A 19,733-nucleotide genomic window follows, 5' to 3' on the forward strand; every position below is an offset into this window, starting at 1 on the left:
GGTTAACATGGTTGTGGATCACCTGAAGACCATGTAGTCCTGGTGGTAGTTAACATGGGTGTCCATCACCTGAAGACCATGTAGTCCTGGTGGTGGTTAACATGGTTGTGGATCACCTGAAGACCATGTAGTCCTGGTGGTAGTTAACATGGGTGTCCATCACCTGAAGACCATGTGGTCCTGGTGGTGGTTAACATGGGTGTCCATCACCTGAAGACCATGTGGTCCTGGTGGTGGTTAACATGGTTGTGGATCTCCTGAAGACCATGTAGTCCTGGTGGTAGTTAACATGGGTGTCCATCACCTGAAGACCATGTAGTCCTGGTGGTAGTTAACATGGTTGTGGATCACCTGAAGACCATGTGGTCCTGGTGGTGGTTAACATGGGTGTCCATCACCTGAAGACCATGTAGTCCTGGTGGTGGTTAACATGGGTGTCCATCACCTGAAGACCATGTGGTCCTGGTGGTGGTTAACATGGGTGTCCATCACCTGAAGACCATGTAGTCCTGGTGGTGGTTAACATGGTTGTGGATCACCTGAAGACCATATGGTCCTGGTGGTGGTTAACCTGGTTGTCGATCTCCTGAAGACCATGTAGTCCTGGTGGTGGTTAACATGGGTGTCCATCACCTGAAGACCATGTGGTCCTGGTGGTGGTTAACATGGGTGTCCATCACCTGAAGACCATGTGGTCCTGGTGGTGGTTAACATGGGTGTCCATCACCTGAAGACCATGTAGTCCTGGTGGTAGTTAACATGGTTGTGGATCACCTGAAGACCATGTGGTCCTGGTGGTGGTTAACATGGGTGTCCATCACCTGAAGACCATGTAGTCCTGGTGGTGGTTAACATGGTTGTGGATCACCTGAAGACCATGTGGTCCTGGTGGTGGTTAACATGGGTGTCCATCACCTGAAGACCATGTGGTCCTGGTGGTGGTTAACATGGGTGTCCATCACCTGAAGACCATGTAGTCCTGGTGGTGGTTAACATGGTTGTGGATCACCTGAAGACCATGTGGTCCTGGTGGTGGTTAACATGGGTGACCATCACCTGAAGACCATGTGGTCCTGGCGGTGGTTAACATGGGTGTCCATCTCCTGAAGACCATGTACAGTGTGGTCATTGTGGTGGTTGACATCGCTGTTCACCGCCTGGAGACCATGTACAGTGTGGTCATTGTGATGGTTGACATTGTTGTTCATCGCCTGGAGACCATGTACAGTGTGGTCCTTGTGGTGGTTGACATTGCTGTTCATCGCCTGGAGACCATGTACAGTGTGGTCATTGTGGTGGTTGACATTGCTGTTCATCGCCTGGAGACCATGTACAGTGTGGTCCTTGTGGTTCACATCGCTGTTCATCACCTGGAGACCATGTACAGTGTGGTCATTGTGGTGGTTGACATTGCTGTTCATCGCCTGGAGACTATGTACAGTGTGGTCCTTGTGGTTCACATCGCTGTTCATCACCTGGAGACCATGTACAGTGTGGTCCTTGTGGTGGTTGACATCGCTGTTCATCGCCTGGAGACAATGTACAGTGTGGTCCTTGTGGTGGTTAACATCGTTGTTCATCGCCTGGAGACCAAGTAGTCCTGCAGGAGGTAAACATCACTGTTCATCGTTTGGAGACCATGTAATTTTGGAGGTGGTTAACATGGCTATTCATTGCCTGGCGTTCGTTGCCTTGAGACCAAGTAGTCCTGTAGGTGGTCAACATCACTATTCATCGCCTGTAGACCACACGATGCTAGAGATGGTTAACTGCAGTTCATCACCTGGAGACCATGTAGGCCTGGAGGTGGTTATCTGTTGTTCATCGCCTGGAGACTATGTAATCCTGCAGGTAATTGTATGAATTATTATTTCTACATTAGGTGTACATTCGAGTATTTGTGAACACTGACAAAGGGAGATAACTGCCACATGGTTAAAAACCAAAGAGAATCAAGATTATCTGCCTTTAACAGGCATTTTATCATTTGATAAATGTGAACAAACTTTATAGTTGCAAGAATTCTAGGATGCATCCAAATGGTTCTTATGTACTGATTTTGGACACTGTCAGTGTCTGTAAGAATTTATACAGTGTTCTTAAGGTTTTAAGGAATTTACCATCAGGGAGTACATTGGAACAAGCAGTGATTTCTTCTGACTAAGGGGTCCAGGATATGTGATCATCTCTCTGATGCTTGCATTGCTGGAAAGTGACTTTTGCCATATTAACACACTGGGTACTTTAGTCATTGTCTGTTGAAAGCATTTTTGTATATAATGGCCTATCAACCTGAAGATGGTTGAAAAAAGTTCTTAAAAAAAGTCTTTAAAGGGCCCTTTGGGACCGGTCCAACTTAAGAATTAACTTGTATAGAACCAAAAAGTGTATAGAGGTCAAAAACAAATAAAATGAGAGTGGAGAAAAGCCTGAACAAGTGTCTTGGGTCATGGAGCTCTCTCATAAGTTCATGGTTACATTACTGTTATTCTTTAAACTTTTAATATCTTTACAAGATGTCTATTCAAGCGTATTATGAGAGCATTATTCTGAGCAGATTAATAAAATTATAGTTCTTGTGAAACCCTGAAATCGGCCAACTCAATCAGCGAAGCTTTGTGTCAAAAATCAAACTATAAAGATGCATTAAACTTTTTCTCTTTCATATTTGAAATGGAAGAAGAATTAGGGTACCGTATATACAGTTTGATGATTATGCCAAGATATTGCTGTGCTGGTTTATTTGATAAACCGGTTTGGAGAATGCATTCATATACATATCCAGAATTACAAAATCAGGCATCTTGTGTGTTAAGTGTCAAAAACCTTATGTCACTGGTCCCAGTATGGCCAGAAAAGGCTACTGGTACCATAGAATCTGATATTTCAAATACATTTTACTCAGTTGAAAAAAAATCTGAAGAAAAAGATCCAGATTACTTTGTGGACAGAGTGTAATAGTCTTTCATCTGATATATATTTCTTGTTAATGCCGGACCTAATGTGTTGGAAGCGAATAACTAGTACAACTGTTAAGAACCTTACATAGCTGTTTAGTTGTTATTTGGATTGATCTTTTACAAAGTTCGCGTTTTTTAGTGCCCACAGGAAATTTAACCAGTGCTGTGAGTAAAAGTAATGAAGACCAGAGGATAAAAGACAGCTCCTAGGAAACCAGACAGAGCTCTCAGGAAATCAGAGCCCAGCGGAAACCAGATTGAGTCTAGCGGAAACCAGATAAAACCGAGAGGACACGAGAGTCTAGAGAAAACCAGGCAGACCCCAGGGAAAACCAGACATATTCCTGCAGATACCTCACCACCTGACAAACCTCAACCTAAATTTGACAACACATCCATTATGATTGGTCAAGGAACCCATTTGACAGCATGGCCAGCCTGTACAGTAGATATACAGGCTTTGCTCCTCTTAAATTACATTGGGTAGAAGGCATACAGAATTCATTGCTCTTCAGGGTAGCTATGGGTCCCTTATAAACTTGCCCAGATGAGACCCATATAGATGTTGGGTGCAAATATTCTTGGGCCCCGCAGGAGTAGCCCATATTGGTCCCATATTATTTCCCATAAGGGCACCATATGGGTCCCTTCTGGCTGTGTTGTCTGGGCATGACCCTACTGCGTATGGTTTTAGAGTACCCTATATCTTTGCGTCCAAAATGATATTTAATATTCGTTCCCTCATGATCAGAATAACATGTCAACCAAGTTCAAACCTTGACATGGGCTGCAAATTAAAATTTCTTACACCCATGTAGAGGAATACCAGATATGCTGGTGAGTGACGCATATAGATTTGTTTTGTCATGTGGTTGTGGACACGTGACACGAAAGCTGAAAGAAATTCCCCGACTGGTGGAGACTGAGTCAATGGTGTGCGCATGCGGATAAATGGCTGACGGAAGAGGTAGCTACTGGCAGAAGGAAATTTTTACTTGGTTATAAAATTAATTTTAAACAATATACACGCAGTCCAGGATGGCAGATAGTGAGCAGAAGGGTATTCAGCTTGTGGCTGAAGCAGAGAAGAAACTGAAATCGTCACAAGGCTTTTTGTCTTCGTTGTTTGGGTGAGTGAACAGCTTCCGAAGCACACTCCTGTCAGTGTCAGTTAATATGTATTGGCTAGAGACACATATCATATGTACATAGCATTATCAGAAATCTACTTGTCTGTGACATAAGTGGATGGTGTTAACATTTTCATAATTAGTTTGTCATATAGTGGACACTGGCCATTTGCTAAGCTGTCTTCTACAGGTATATTTCAAAAAAGATGATTATTGGCTGATTTATAGTCACTAAGATGTAGTGTAAAGGCCATACTCAAGATAGTGACATACTGATATATTCTGTCTGTGTTAAAAACACTTAGCTAGGAATTGTAAATATATAACATGTTTATGAATAAATCATGAGCAGTCTCATTGCAAGAGTTATGAGCAGGAGGTGGGGTTGGGTAGGGTTAACGTAGCTCTAGATAGCTCTCTACCTTAACTAATAGTATTGAGTAGAGTTATAGAACGTTCAATTTGATTCTCCTGTAGTAGTGCCAGAGTTCTGCCAACTCGCATCTCAGGCACTATTCTCGTGTCTCCTGCGAAAGAACAGGCCAACACGTGTGCTAAAATCGCAGAGGCCTCACCTTCGTTGCTTAGGAGACTCCCAGCTTCAAAAATCTACCCCACATTAAAAAGGAAACGAAGCCATGTTTATGATGGCGCCCTGTCTTCCTCTGCTTGCACTTCTGGTTGTGACACGTATAACAAAACAGCGAATCTGAAAAAAACGAACCGCCCCTGTTTAAAGCTTACAAGTATCTTTTGAAAATGCCAAATATGTGATTTGTTCCTAATGGCAGAGTACATTCGGGCATGTGCAATTTTCCTGCCATTTTTCAGGAGCATTAATTTACTTATGTCAGCAGTTTTCTTGTTTTATACTATAATAAATTTATGTGGTGAAGCAGCATGTAAATATTAACTTAAGTCATTGTCCTGTTCCACTTTTCCATTGGCGTGCCAGTTTCTGGACTGGTTCTGGAAATCCATGCTCTCTGCCATGTTGTGGGTTACAGAAGCAAGTTGCGGATTTCATGTTAGTAATGGTTGACAGGGATTGATGCCGTGGTTGTCTGGCTTTATCTCAGTACCAAATTTATGAGGTAGGTAGTTTTCGACCAGGAATATAAGACATGGTGATGTCTGTGTCAAGTCTGGGGCCGCTTGCTTAAGAGAGATTGTAAGCCTGAACTGGTTGTGAATCATTAAGATTTCAATCATAGCCTTAGCTTACAATCGACTCCCTCGTCGACCCAGTTGTAAATATTTACAATCCTCCCAAAATTAAAGTACAAAATACTTGCCTTAGCTAGATTGTTAGTAAGTACTTTTTGACTCTGTTTGCAAAGATGTGCAATCTAATTCAGTTAAAATGCTATTATGACAAATTCACTAATAGCAGACAAAAATATAGCTGCTAAAGTTTCTGGTCTATGGAGTGTCACTTCTGGTTAATTGAATGGTGTGTTTATGCATTTGTACATAACCAACTTAATTAGAAAGAGTAAATTCTTCGTAGCCATCAGTTTATTACATGTTCACCTATATAACTTGTACATGTAAGTGTGCCAAATGTAGACGGGTAGATAGGCCTTTGGGCAACAAATGAAGGTGGGCATGTCCTGTGGTTTTGAACACAGCTGAATGATGTTCAGCATGCATATAGTACACATATAGCCCTTTTTACACACTGATTTTCAGTTTTCCATCTGTAACAGTTTTGTGTCACATGACCTGCAAACATGGGGGAAATTGCATACGGCCACAGACCCCCATTAGTTTTCCATAAGCGACAATGTTAACGTTTAGCGCTGTAGCTCAGTCCCAAACATTCCGAGGCCAATAAGCTTTGGTGCATACCTGGCCCAGCCTGTGAGAAAGAAGCTGTAAAAATCTTGACATAGGTTGACCGTCAAAATCTGGACCTTTCCATGCCGGCAGCTGGGAGGGGTGCCTAGCAAGGCCAAGGGGACGTCACTCGCAGCCTCATCACCACCTGTCTCCTTGTGTCCTCTCGCCCAGAATTTCAAACTTTCACCATTAAAACTCATACCTGCCCAAAGCTTAGACAATTTCCGTCATTTTGATACCAAGCATGTACCTGTACACCAAAAACGGCAGGCTGGCAGCAAAAAAAGACTTTACACCCTAAAATACACAGAACTACAATCGTCCCTACTGAAAAACAGAAGTTGTAATGGGGGTCTGTGTCCATACTCTTTACAGCCCATACAAGGGAGATAAGTACTGACACTAGCAATTAGTATATTTTATACATCTTGTTTAATCTATTTTTTAATTGTTGGAGAAATTTTTTATTCATCAGTGTTGATTATGGGTTCCCTTTATTTCATTACTGTTGAGACTGATCCTAAACAATTATCCAGTATGCACGTCAAAAGGTCTAATAATGGCAGTGATAATTGTATACATGATTTGCCTCACTTTGAGGAGTATGCATTCAAACATGCCAGTCGGAGACAGAATTTATCTAGTTTCCAATAGTTTCATATTTGTGTGGATTTTTTTGTGATGACACATGGGACACCTACCTTGTATTAGTAGCTGAGACTACTATGACTACAGAGAGACAAATTATTTGGTGCTGTGCAGCAAAAGCAAAAGAACTACAAGGCGTTCAAGGTAAGCTTATGGAACCGGACAGGGCTGTGATAGTACACGTAATCACAGTTCTACAGAGTCAACTATATACACTCACATGTAGGATGTATATGTAGATACCGGTTTGTCTGATGTAGTAAATCGTTTTTTTTCACAATATTTGAAGGTGTGAATGTCCCCTGTGTTTTTAACACAGCTGAAGGATTTTCAGCATACATACAGCATATATATATAGCCCTTTTCACACAGCAATTTCAGCTTGGCAGCTATAAGCTGTTTTCTATCAAGTGACCTGCAAGTAAGTGGAAAATTGCTTTTTGTTTCATGATTTAATCGTTGGGTTTATGGCATGTACTTCTTCAGGTTTGCTGACGTCATTTCCGGTTATTTAAATTTTTCTTCTTGCCTTGGGATTTAATTTTCAGTTCAGTTGCATCAGCTGTTCTGGAGAAGAAGATTTTTGTAGGTTTGGCACAAACCCAGTATGGCCGCCAAGTCACCCGACCAGATATTACCAAATGCCAAAATGCACCACTTCAGATTCTTTCCTAAATCATACTGAAGTTTCAGGAATGTGCCATTTGTCGTTTCTCATAAAATGTATCACAAAGTGGGCGAGAATAATAATAATAAATATAGTTGCTAAACCAGCCATGCTGGGGTTCAAGCCGATATTTCAGGGCCTGAGCAGCGTCACTTCCAGTTAACTGAATTCTCTTTATGCATTGATATATAACCAACTTAACTAGAAACGGTATATTTTTCGTAGCCATCCGTATATTGTATTACACAAGGTAGTGAATACATACACACAGTACATGTATAGCCCTTCATACTCAGTGATATTCAGCTTTAGAGCTGTAACAATTGTTTGTCACGTGAACTGCAAAAATGTGGACCTTGTTGAGTACGAAACTAATTCTGTTAGCGTTAAGACTCCGATGACGCTTAGCCAGTGTAAAGAAGAAGTTGAAGTCATTCAGGTTAGGGTTTGCCCTACATTTACAGTGCTGTACAGCTACGGAGTGAAACCCGACAATGTTCAGCTAGCTGCTTAAATGTTTAGGGACGAGTCCTTGGCTAAGCATTTACAGATATAAAGTTAGGGCATTGTGGCTCAATAAAAACGCCTGTTTTCAATAAAGCTACATGTGCAGTATGTCTTGTACTTGATTACATGGTATGGTTATTCACCACAGCTTCCAATATCCTGCTAATATTTCGTCTCCATACGAGGTACCTCCCGTACGTTCTGAAATTTGCCAAATTGCCATACACTTTATAGCCTCTTTTTTTCGATTGCACTGGAAACGACCAATTTCTGCAGCTGTCCATCACTGTATGAAAAAAGGAGAGCCTGCGGTTCTGTGTCTAGGGTAGCCTTAGCTCAGATTCTAGATGCCAAAGTCGCATTCTAGATGCCTTTTTAGACTAGCAAAAGTATATGTAAGCAGATCATGTGATGTAGCCTATATGTTAAAGACTGTGAATGAAGAGGGAATGCAGAAATGATAATACCTTATAGTGCTGAAGTATGTCACATACTGCCACTTTTCTGTTCACAGGAGCTCAACAAAGGTTGAAGAGGCTGCTGATTTGTACATACGGGCTGCAAATGCTTTTAAGATGGCTAAGAGTGGTCAGGTAGGTCATTCATTGCAAAGTATGGAGATAGGCCGTGCCAGGTGAAAGAAATTAAAGGAGAAGAAAACATAAACAATGACACTGTAGACTGAAAAGGGCACATTTTTTTCTATTTAGTGGTACCTGCATTCATCATTGCAATTTTTCCTCGGCATACACATAAAGTCTGAAAACAGCAAAGCTGGCATAAATCGCATCCATAGCAGTTTCATAGCATCCGCCATCTTTAATGCCCTGTAATTTATGCTGGGGGTGTGTTGCCTCTCAGCCAGTGAGAGTCGTTAAAACTGCCGGCTTGTTCGTGTAAACTTGGAACCTACGTCTAACATTCCGGTTTCCGGTTTGTCAAGTGGAAAATGAACTGTACTGTTTGCTACCTTCTGGAAAGAAGAGTTCTACCGGAAATGTACGAACTGCATTTCGGCGGTTTCGGACGGCAGTTCTCCTCTGAATACAGAAGACTTCAGGACTAGCTCTTGTGCAAAATGAAGTCGCCCAGAGCGGATTTTGGTGCTGATTTATAATTTATCACTTGAGGTACATATTAGAATGTTTTTTTATGGCATGCATCTGCGAGGGAATGCATACGCTTTTCATGGTATTGGTTTGATATTTAAATTTCTTGTCCTTTAATTATTGGGCTGAAGCATAGAGAGTTGTATTTCCCTCTGCTTATAGGCCAGTAGGGAGCTAATCTAGCTAATTTCATTCGAGAGATGGAGGAGGACTATTTTATTGTATTATGTTATTATTCATGTTTTGTACTCGGCTCTAAGCGAGCATTTTATTACAATAAAATCAGAATCTAATGCGATTATTAATTTTCTTCATTTTAAAGAATTTAACTTTAATACCACTGTTCTAAAAAAGGGATCATGTGTATATACAATAAACACTCAACAGAACTTCAGAAAAGTTTTGAATTCAAAAAGCATAGTATATTAAAGAGTTTGACACTTGTGTTCTCTTCTTGTATTCTATTCATCGTTCAGTAAAACTACATGTAGAAGGTTTTCTCAGTAAGATTTCTCTTTTTATTCACAAATCCTTAACATTTTAAATGTTAAATTCCCTGGTTTTATCCCATGTTGGTTGGACTTGCTGTACAAAGATATGAGTACAATGGAATAGACAGTTTAGTCCAAGAGCCTGACCTGTCATTGCAGTTGAAATACCACATTATGCCATTCTGGTGAAAATCACAAATCTGTTTTGGTTATGACCTACAATTTTCTGTTAATCTGTGTAAAACTGATGTGTGGCATTTGATTTTTAGCTGGTGGCCAGGCATTTGTTGAGGCAGCTAAACTTCAGCTGAAGTTGCAGAGTAAACATCAAGCTGCCACTCATTATGTGGATGCGGGGAATTGTTACAAAAAGGGAGATCCCAATGGTGAGAATTATTAATGTATTTTATAATGAGGATTTCAAAGAATGTGTGACCGGCCTGGATAGCACAGTTGGTAGATCGTCCTCTTCGGGAGCGGTAGATCCAGGATCAATCCCAGTTCAAGTCACACCTAAGACTTTAAAGAGGAAGTTGTAAGTTCCTTGCTTGGTGTTCAGCATGAAGGAGATAGTGCAATGACTGGTTAACCCGTATCAGTATAATGGCTTGGGCGGGACGGCTTACTTGCCTTCGGTAAGTCGTCTCAGTGAAGCAGCACTACATAAAAGAGCGGTGGAAATCCGTCCTACAACAAGGTGGTACATTACATACACCCTAGGGATTCTTTCGTCGTCATATGACTGGAAAATTGTTGAGCACGACGTTTAAACCCCAAGCACTCACTCACTCGAAGGAATGTGTAAAAAGGATGGTGTGTCATACTGGTCTCAACTTTGAAGTTTCTTTTGGGTTGTAATGAAATGATTATTACAAGTTACATTTCTACTTACATTACTTACAAGTACTGCTCGTTAGATACTACTGTAAGTCTTCAACCTTTTAGCTTGTTTGCAGAATTAAGTTTATTCAAGCATATTCTGAGGGCATTATGTGTAGATTGACAAAATTATACTTTTGTGAAGCCCTGCAATTGGCTAACCCTATATATTCAGTTTTTGTCGCTAAAGTCAGGTTAAAAAGGAACATAAATACATGTACCAGTTGTAGACTTAAAATTTCGCCTATGACCATGTTTCCACATTTGACCTGATTCTAAGAACTCTGCTGATCTATGAAAGGTGGTTTGAGAGTTATTTAGGAAGGTAGGTATGATGCCTACTGAAAAAGTGTATGTTTCAGCACCAAAAGTAATATTTTATAACATTTATAGGCTTGTAAAAATGCAGTTTTGGGGGCTAAATTATTGGTTATTTACCATAACTATAAAAAAAAAAGTGTATTTGAGATGCATATTGTTGTACATATTATTGTACATGTCGTGGTGAAACTTGCCAACAACGTCCCATCTAAAAGCTGACTTCCTGTCAACACCAACCATGCCATGTGGTCGCTGCTTGTATCTCCGTTTACAACCCATGTTGTTGTTGTTGATTAAACTGACACGTGTTTATTGTGAATGCCACTGGATTTCCTTGTCCCCATTGTATCTAATGCATTTGAATCTACTTTATAATCTGACACAGCATGCTGACTGTCTGACTGTGTATAAAGGGCTATGTACATATACTGTGTGTATGGTAAAAATCTTTGACCTGTGTCAAAAAGCACCAGGATTTTTGTTAAAAAAGTTTCATCTTGGGGGTATTTTTATATCTGTGAATTACTCCTCTGTATGATGAATATTTTCCATCACTGGTCAGATTTTTTTCAGAAATTACATCATCGTTGATCTTGCTCGGAACTCGGTGAAAACCTCCAAAGTCTGTTCCCCACACCCCCGCCTCATTCGCCCAGACTTTTTCTGCCCGTCCGACACAGAAATCTTTTTAAACAGTAACCATTGTTGATGTCAACGCTGCAAGCTACTTAATTTCCGGACTGACTGCTGGATCATTTTCATGTATCCTTGAATGTGAACATAACATTAGGCTGTAGTAAACCAGTATCAGGATGTATTCTATTACTGGATCTAATGAAAGTTATGTTGTTTCTTTTTCAGAGGCTGTCAATTGTCTTCTGAAGGCCATTGAAATATACACAGACATGGTGAGGAAATGCTAGGTCTTATCAGTTGTACTACATGTATTTGTCTGCATCATGTACAGTATGGTACAGAAAAAGCCATTTTAAGTTTTTGTTTCTAGTCAGGCAGTGCGAGGTGTTGACAGATAGTGTTTATAGTGATAGATGCATAACATTTTGCTAATCTTGGTAAGGCTGTAAAGGATTCTTAGAATGCAGAAAGATTGAGGTGGTTGTTGTCAGATTACAGATTAATGTTAGCCCCTTCCATGGCTTTTGTACTTGCCTTCTTTTTATCTGTAGCCATGATTTGGCTTAAAGATTAATCCTTAATCATTCATTCTTTTTCTCTACAGGGAAGGTTTACAATTGCAGCCAAACACCATGTGACCATTGCAGAAATCTATGAAACAGAATTGGTAGATTTGGAAAAGGTACATTTGTGTGTTGGCTTTAAACAGTTAGTTAGAATGTAGAAGATGAGTGGAACTACTACCCATGTGGTTGTGGATCTCAGTGCTGGTGAAGGGACCTCCATGGCTCAGTCGGTTAGCGTGCTAGCGCAGCGTTAATGACCCAGGACTCTGGGCTCTGCTCGGTTTCCTCCCACCATAATGCTGGCCGTCGTCGTATAAGTGAAATATTCTTGAATACAGGGTAAAACACCAATCAAATAAATAAATAAATAGATGCTGGTGACAAGTGTTACAGTTTGATGTGGGTACTCGAAAGTTTTCTTTGGCCTCTGTGGGGTTTCTTCACCATAAACATATTGAACTGCCAACCTGTCAGTGAAATATGCCTGGAGAATTTCATTGTAAATACTAGTGAAATAAGTAAGTAAATCTGTTTCTTCATCATTTTGATCATCATTCATCATTCATGAATTGTTGTATTGTGGTATGGTATTGTCCATCTGTCCCTCTGTCAATCTGTCCATCTGTCCCTCTGTCAATCTGTCCATCTGTCCCTCTGTAAATTTTTCATTGTTAACATTTTATCTGCTGCTCCACTTAGAGCTTTGTAACTTTAGGCTATGACTGGCCTAGAAGTCTGTTGAAAATGGACATCACTGGCAAAGATTTTACAAGTCTACATGTACGCTCCTTTTTATGATATATTGGTTTCTAAATAAGCACTTACCTACAAACAGTTGGAAGCCTATTGAAAATGGATCCAGACAGGCATATGTGGAGACTCTAGAATCTTGTGTGTATGTGTGTGTTTTTTTTTTATTATTTGTTTTTTAGGTTGTGTATTTCTAGATTTTTGTTGAAGTATATAAGATGTTTTAGAATGCCTTTTTTTTGGCTTTCAGGCTGTGGTAAATTACGAACAGGCTGCCGATTATTACAAAGGAGAGGAGTCTAACAGGTTAGTGATGAAGCCTCTTGTAACATCAACCAACTGATTATCCTCATGTTTTTATTTTTGTGCAAAAAAGGTACCTAATTATAGCTGATGATTTTTTAAAAAAAAATGTATATTTAGGTTGTGAATCACTATCATGGAGAATAATATTCCCAATCTAAATATAGAAATGTTCTAATGTGTATATAGTATGTAAATGTATGAAAATGTCTAATTAAAAGCATGTATATTTGCTACATTTACTTATATTGTTAATAATGCGGGGGCCTCCGTGGCTCAGTTGGTTAGCGTGCTAGCACAGTGTAATGACCCAGGAGCCTCTCACCAATGTGGTCGCTGTGAGTTCAAGTCCAGCTCATGCTGACTTCCTCTCTGGACGTAAGTTGGAAGGTCTGCCAGCAATCTGCAGGTGGTCGTTGGCTTCCCCCGGGCTCTGCCCGGTTTCCCACCCTCCATAATGTTGGCCGCCGTCGTATAAGTGAAATATTCTTTAGTACGGCATAAAACACCAATCAAATAAACAAATAAATAAAATTATATTGTTAATGTGCCTACTAAGGTTCCTTATGGACTATTGTTTAACTGTAACCAAATGATGAATTAAGATCAAAGTTCTCATTTCTGTTTAGAATACATCTTTTGTGTTGTATTTATTGTCAGTTCTGCCAATAAATGCCTGCTGAAGGTGGCTCAGTATGCAGCCCAGCTGGAAATGTATGAGAAGGCAATAGAGATATATGAACAGGTTGGTTCAAGCAAATACAGGGAATAGTTTGTGTATACATTTTTGTGTGTACAATATAATTTATTTCGTCATTAAATAGATCAACTAAAGTATAGTTTGGCTTTTCAAAAACATGGCAGTCATAATTTTCGGATTGTTGATAAATTTGGTGGTAGATTCAGGTAATAAGCAATTTTTTTGGTCATCTCCCTTTCAAGACATGAAAAAGAAATACATTCAGCTAGCATATGGGTCATATTGTCTACAGACAAAAACCTGTTGAGATTTATCCCTATGCAATAACATTCCAGACTTTAGCAACATCTCAGGATTTAGCTCAGTTTGTCTTTTGTTTGTTAGAGTCCGTGTAAAGTTTCTGGTACCACAGTGTTTCATATAATATAATGGTGTGTTACTGCTAAGGTTTACAGTGCTTTAACATAGGGAAACAGGCCATTGTTCCCCACTCCCTCCCCTCTCAAAGATGCTGATGTCTGATGCACACTTACATACAAAACTATGAGTACAGTTCATATTGACGAGTAACACATGTCACATATGTCACACATGTCACACATTTGTAGAGTTATGGCCAGGGAAGTTATTTGACATTCCCAGAATTGGGATTTTGCTGATTCCAGGTGGCCACATCAGCCATGGAGAACACCTTACTTAAGTACAGTGCCAAGGACCACTTTTTCCGGGCTGCTTTGTGTCACATGTGTGTTGAGGTGGAGAATGCGGAGATGGTGGTCACCAAATACGAGGAGATGTTCCCTCAGTTTGCTGACTCCCGGGAATGTAAACTACTCAAGGTAAATCTAAGTTAGAGATCGTCAGCATGATGTTGAAAAGTTTTTCAAATGCTTCACAGTGTCAAACCCATTGCTTTTCCCATTTAAAAATCTCCTCAACGTGTTCAGATAAAAGGTTGATTGACTGAAATAATGATAAAAACACCTAAGGAAACAAACCGGCCATGGAGAGTAATGAAATAAAGTAAGATATATATTTTCTGAACATCAGTAAATCTTAAATCATTAGTTATGTGTGTGAATCTGGACTATCACAATTTTTAATACTTGCCTTTGCTAGTGTATACCTTAAAGTATAAGACACCACCTGGTTATTATCTATTTTCAATGAAATACTAGTATTTAGAGTATCTTAAACCAAGAATTAAATATTTTTTGGGGATTTCTTTCAACTTAGTAAAAGTTTAGTGAAACTTGATTTTGACAGCACTTTAACACGTCGCCATTATCGAGAGAAGAGTGGCGTCATGTTTACTCAAGCTTTTAAACATCAGAGGTGTTTTCGCTTTTATCAGCGAGGCTGTATATCGGCTGGAAAAAGCTGTGTATGTTGGCAATGAAAGCTCAAGTAACCAACCATGTATAGATAACGTATATGCAATATTCCAAGTTAAGCGCCCCTATTGCATAAAACTCTCGATCAGACTGTATAAATAAAATAACTGTTGGTACAGTAGGTCTAGTACCATTTATAGGGATTGCTGGCTCCGTATGGCCAGATTCACTGTGGGCACCTCGGTCATGTCAGTTGCAATGTGCGATAAAATGTACAGCCAGTGTGGAAGGTTTGACCTGTGACCCAGTTATATCTCAAATCATCTGCAGGTGCAGTGGGCATTCCTGGTTCAGATCACTTTCTCCAAAAGGGCGACTCTGCTCACTAGGAAATGCTTACAGCATCATTGTAGGCTTATGTTACAATTGCATTCATGCTAAATTTTTAAAACATGGAAATAAATCTCAGCCCAACTTGAGCTACTGACATAGACCAACACATTCAACTGTGGCTGATGAGTTATCAACAGTCTTGCTTTTTTACGCATGAAATAAATATTTTTGGGACTTACTCTGGGGCAAGATGTATTTTCCTGTGTGGTGTTTGCAGATTCAAATACAACTGTAAGTCATAGAGTAAGGCGCATGTAGATTTGAGAGCAGGCTAGGAGGCATGCATGGATCATCAGGAGAAGTTGATGTTCTTGTCAAAACTTATCAGCATAGCTGTGCTCAATTACCATTAAGTCAGTGTTAGAGAGGCACAGCTGTATGGGTACTTTTTATGGGTCAAGAATTGTATGAACTGTTGTCATTACATATAAAATGCATTGGTGGTAGATTGTAAGATTAGCTCTCTTGGTGACCCTAGTTATCTGTCGCGGACTTCCGAGAAGGCACATCGGCTTCAACAGCGCACTTGACATAAACATCCCTGGCATGCAAGAAAGATAAATGGGCCAAATTAAAATTCTTCAGTCATGTCACTTGTGATAAATTTAGAGAAAAAAAAAATTTTTTTTTTAAGAAGACTTAATTTAATTGTTAAACTGTCGGTATCCCAAAGATGTTTTTTTTTCACTAACTCTGATAAAACTGTATACTAAGCAATAAATGAACAAGGTACCAGGAACATATATTTGTATAATTTGAACAGCGTGACTAAAGACATGAGGCCTAATTAGGAGATGAATGCTGTTGTGGTCAAGACAATATTCGACTGTCGGGCCTAATCTTTTAATACACGTAACTAAATGATAATGAAATGATTATTATTTAGTAGTTCAGTGTTATTAGCTATCACTTCATGGAGTGAATGGCTAAAGGCAACGTCACATCCAACACTGTGCAATCAAATTGCAACGCGTTTGATTGGATAAAATTCCCAAGATGTCTATCTCGATTCATACCACCCATTAGAGTAGTATTGTCATTTTTTTTTTCATCTCTGATTCGATGAAATCACGTTGGAAAAATAAAGTATGATACTTTTTAGAAAGCTTTAGCATCCTGCTTTTGGGTGAAATATGTTTTAGCCAGGTGCTGTCTTCTCATTATTATTGTTAGAGATTACACTTTCTGGTTATAACACAGATTTTAGTGCTGATGATTGACAGAAACCAGCGCAGGTGTGGGACCAATGACCTCAGGGTCAGCCATCCAAGTGGGAGCAATACATGTCAACTGTCTAGACCCATTTGACAAATTACTTGATATCATAATACTGCTTCTTAAAACCGCATAGAAGTAACATCTACCAATTTGAGTAAATATGTCATCAATGTTTGTTTGGTCATTTTTTTTTAGACCCTACTCTCAGCCTGTGAAGATCAGAATGTAGAGGCGTTCACGGATGCAGTGAAGGATTTTGACAGTATATCACGTTTGGACCAGTGGATGACAACTATCCTGCTTAGGATTAAGAAAAACAATTAGTGAAGAGCCGGATCTGCGATAAACAAACTGAGATTTTTTCCTGCTATCTATGCTAGCAGTTCTGCTCTGTTCTCTTGTAGAATACCGATATATAAATTATGAAATCAGTGATATGCATTTTTATGTATATTTTAAACTGAAGTAGCTCCTTGAAATTCAAGTGTTCACTTTAATCTTGATAGTTGTAGAAATACTTGTAGACATTTTTCCGATATCGAAAGTTTGCCACTCAGGTCTTTTTTTTTTTTTGGCCCAGATGTAATTATAATAACATGTAAAGGTGCAAACCAGTGTATTCACATTGGTACATATATTTGAAGCATTGACAGTTATGATTTAGTTTGGTGTTCTTTTCACTGTGGCCACCCCCAAGAGATGGCATTAGTTATTTGCTAGACTGTGCTTAAGACTAGAGCATGTGTATGAAATTTCCTCTGTTACAGTATCCCCCTTTTTGTTGTGTGCACTTTTTTTTTGGGTCGCTGTTGTTGCACTTATTTTATCAACAAGGTGTATGTGGCATAAGAGGAGAAAGTCAGTTATGCATGTGAAAGTGAAGATGTCTTTTAATTTAGATTATATCTCTAAACTATACCCATTACAGCATTAGCATTCACAAACCGGCTCTTTCATCTGAAGGCACCATTTTTCAAGTGACATATTTTGCTGGATTTGGATTCCTTCAGTTACTTTATGGTCACCAACACTTATGGCATCAAAGTACAGTGTCTTTTTTTTTTATAGCCTTTATTGATATGTTCTGGTGATGCATTTTTACATACCAAACTTCAGGTGATATACAGTATTCTATACTTGTAGGCACAAAACCACCCTTTTGTCAACATCAAATACATGTAGTATCACTGGCGAGATGTCCTAGTAACATCAGGTTTCTGACAAAAACATTGTATTAAGTTTACATCATTCAGTATGGACACAATCTTCTATGATAAGGAATCACATCTTATTATCAAAGCTCTCCAATTCACCGTCGTGACGTTGTGAATACTAACTTTGTTTTGTAGTTTTCACATGTTGAAATGCATACTTACAATAAAGTCTGGGTTTATACGGTTATACCCCAAGCTATATCCTACATTCTAATATTTCACCACCCATATCCTAATGCATAATTTTTTTTTCCAAAAGTCTTTCGCATTTCACCCTGTGAACATTCCTGCCAACAAATAACACTGTGTTCTGCCTGTAGAGTTAAGAATATTACCCTTTAGGTTTGTTATTGGATTTCCTCCTTCCTCCATTCTCATACTTGCTTGTTTTGTGTATGTGGTACAGAGCACTAGCCCAACATTGCAAGGGACACAGATTTTTTCAGTAGAAGACACATCCATTACACAGGTTAGGGGAGCTTTGGTGTAATAAGAAAGGGGTTGGACTTGACAAAAAAAAAAGTTAGCCGAGAATAAGACATGTCATGTAGCACACTCAAGTCTTCGCATCAGATTTTTATGCACTGGTAAGGACGTGTTGTCTTAAATTGTTGATTCAAACTAATGAACATTTTGTCAGTAGCAAAATCTGTGTACATTAAATGTTGTGTACGTTTAATCTTGTGTACATTTAATAAGTAATGAGCAGAATTATATTTGTGTACATACCCCCTTTTTTGTTTCACTGTTTATATCTTGTTCAAGAAGTTTAATAAATGTGAATATGTACATAAATTTGTCCCCATAATACTCTTGGTATTCTAGAGAACATGTTTATGAATGGTAGACTGTAATGTTTTCATTCAAGATAAACCTTATAGATTGTACATACTGCTATTTTCAGTTTATACAAGATCCATTTGTGTTAATACAAAGTCTTCAAGAAACCAATGTCATCCCAGTGCTGAATTATCTTTATTTTTTTCACGATCTTTTACTTCGTTAGTAATTGTGTGTAGATAAAACACAGAATAGAATTATTTTGGCAATATGTGACACCTCAAGCCATCCAAGGACTTAATTCAGAAGATTAATTTAATTTTGTTTGATTAATCTTTTAACTAAAACTTGTGTGGCTGACGTAACCTACCTTTCCGCAAGGGGACATCACACTACAAAATGTCAACTATTGTAATGTATTATGCTTTCATACATGTACAAGTGATTACGTGGACAAATAATTCAATCCTTTCATTAATGGCTTCCCAAGCAAATGTGTACAAATGTTCCCTCATTTCAACCACTGTTTCAGTGAATACTGATAAATAACTACCATGATTTTTTTAAGTGTTTCTGGTCAAGTAGCTAATAGTATTACTATTAAATTATCTGTAGGTAAAGTCTTGTAATAGTCATGTAGTTTGTTGCAATAATGCAGTGGTAATGCATATTGAGGGACTGTTTTTGTGTACAGGTAGATTTATTTAGCTAAAACGCTGCTAAATGATGATCACATCACTTAGTAATGGACACCATACCAGATATCCAAAAAGGATGTGTCGAGTCGGCAGATGTACCTGTACCTATTAAAATAAAGCTTATCTACATGTACCTGTATGAGCCATGTCCAGTCAGATTGATGTACCTGTGAGTCCTGTCTATGATTTGTCCAATCAAGCCATGTTCTTCTATCAGATTATATCATGTCTTCATTGAATTAAATGGACATCATCAGATGGATGCTTTTGGACTGCTATTTCCTGGTTCAAAACAGATTCAGGCATTCCTTGTGCATGTAAAGAACCAAAATGATTTAAACTAAATAAAGGCTATATGAATTAACAATATTGTTGACAATTTGATTAACACCAGACTCAAGAATATTTTACTTATGTACTGGCAGTCACTTTGATTTGTGGGTGGAGGAAACTGAAGTATCTGGCATAAACCATAGACCTCTGGCATGTTTACTAACAAACTTCCCCACGTGATAAATGGATGAGCACACCATACTGGTGAAAGACAAGTGGTCTAATGAACAATGAACTGCACAAACGGCATCGTC

The 19,733-nt window shown here is 39.0% G+C and overlaps 2 protein-coding genes across 2 annotated transcripts; both read left to right on the forward strand.

Annotated features, from left to right (window-relative positions):
• Positions 1 to 1,088: 1,088 nt before the first annotated feature.
• Positions 1,089 to 1,598, forward strand: LOC135467173 (uncharacterized). The gene has a single exon (XM_064744938.1). The coding sequence runs from the start codon at positions 1,089 to 1,091 to the stop codon at positions 1,596 to 1,598; it is 510 nt and encodes a 169-aa protein (XP_064601008.1).
• Positions 1,599 to 3,915: 2,317 nt separating this feature from the next.
• On the forward strand, positions 3,916 to 16,800 carry LOC135467174 (alpha-soluble NSF attachment protein-like). Its single transcript, XM_064744939.1, is given in 10 exon segments — positions 3,916 to 4,090; positions 8,269 to 8,351; positions 9,624 to 9,740; positions 11,416 to 11,462; positions 11,795 to 11,872; positions 12,757 to 12,812; positions 13,470 to 13,554; positions 14,175 to 14,348; positions 16,650 to 16,772; positions 16,774 to 16,800. Coding segments are annotated over 10 exon segments (882 nt in total). The 5' UTR covers positions 3,916 to 3,998.
• The last annotated feature ends 2,933 nt before the right edge of the window (positions 16,801 to 19,733 follow it).

Source organism: Liolophura sinensis, chromosome 6 (genome assembly GCF_032854445.1).
Source record: "Liolophura sinensis isolate JHLJ2023 chromosome 6, CUHK_Ljap_v2, whole genome shotgun sequence".
NCBI classification, from domain to species: Eukaryota; Metazoa; Mollusca; class Polyplacophora; order Chitonida; family Chitonidae; genus Liolophura; species Liolophura sinensis.

Excerpts from the sequence above, each read along its gene's own strand:
- LOC135467173 (XM_064744938.1), top strand. The coding sequence starts at position 1,089 with ATGGGTGTCCATCTCCTGAAGACCATGTACAGTGTGGTCATTGTGGTG.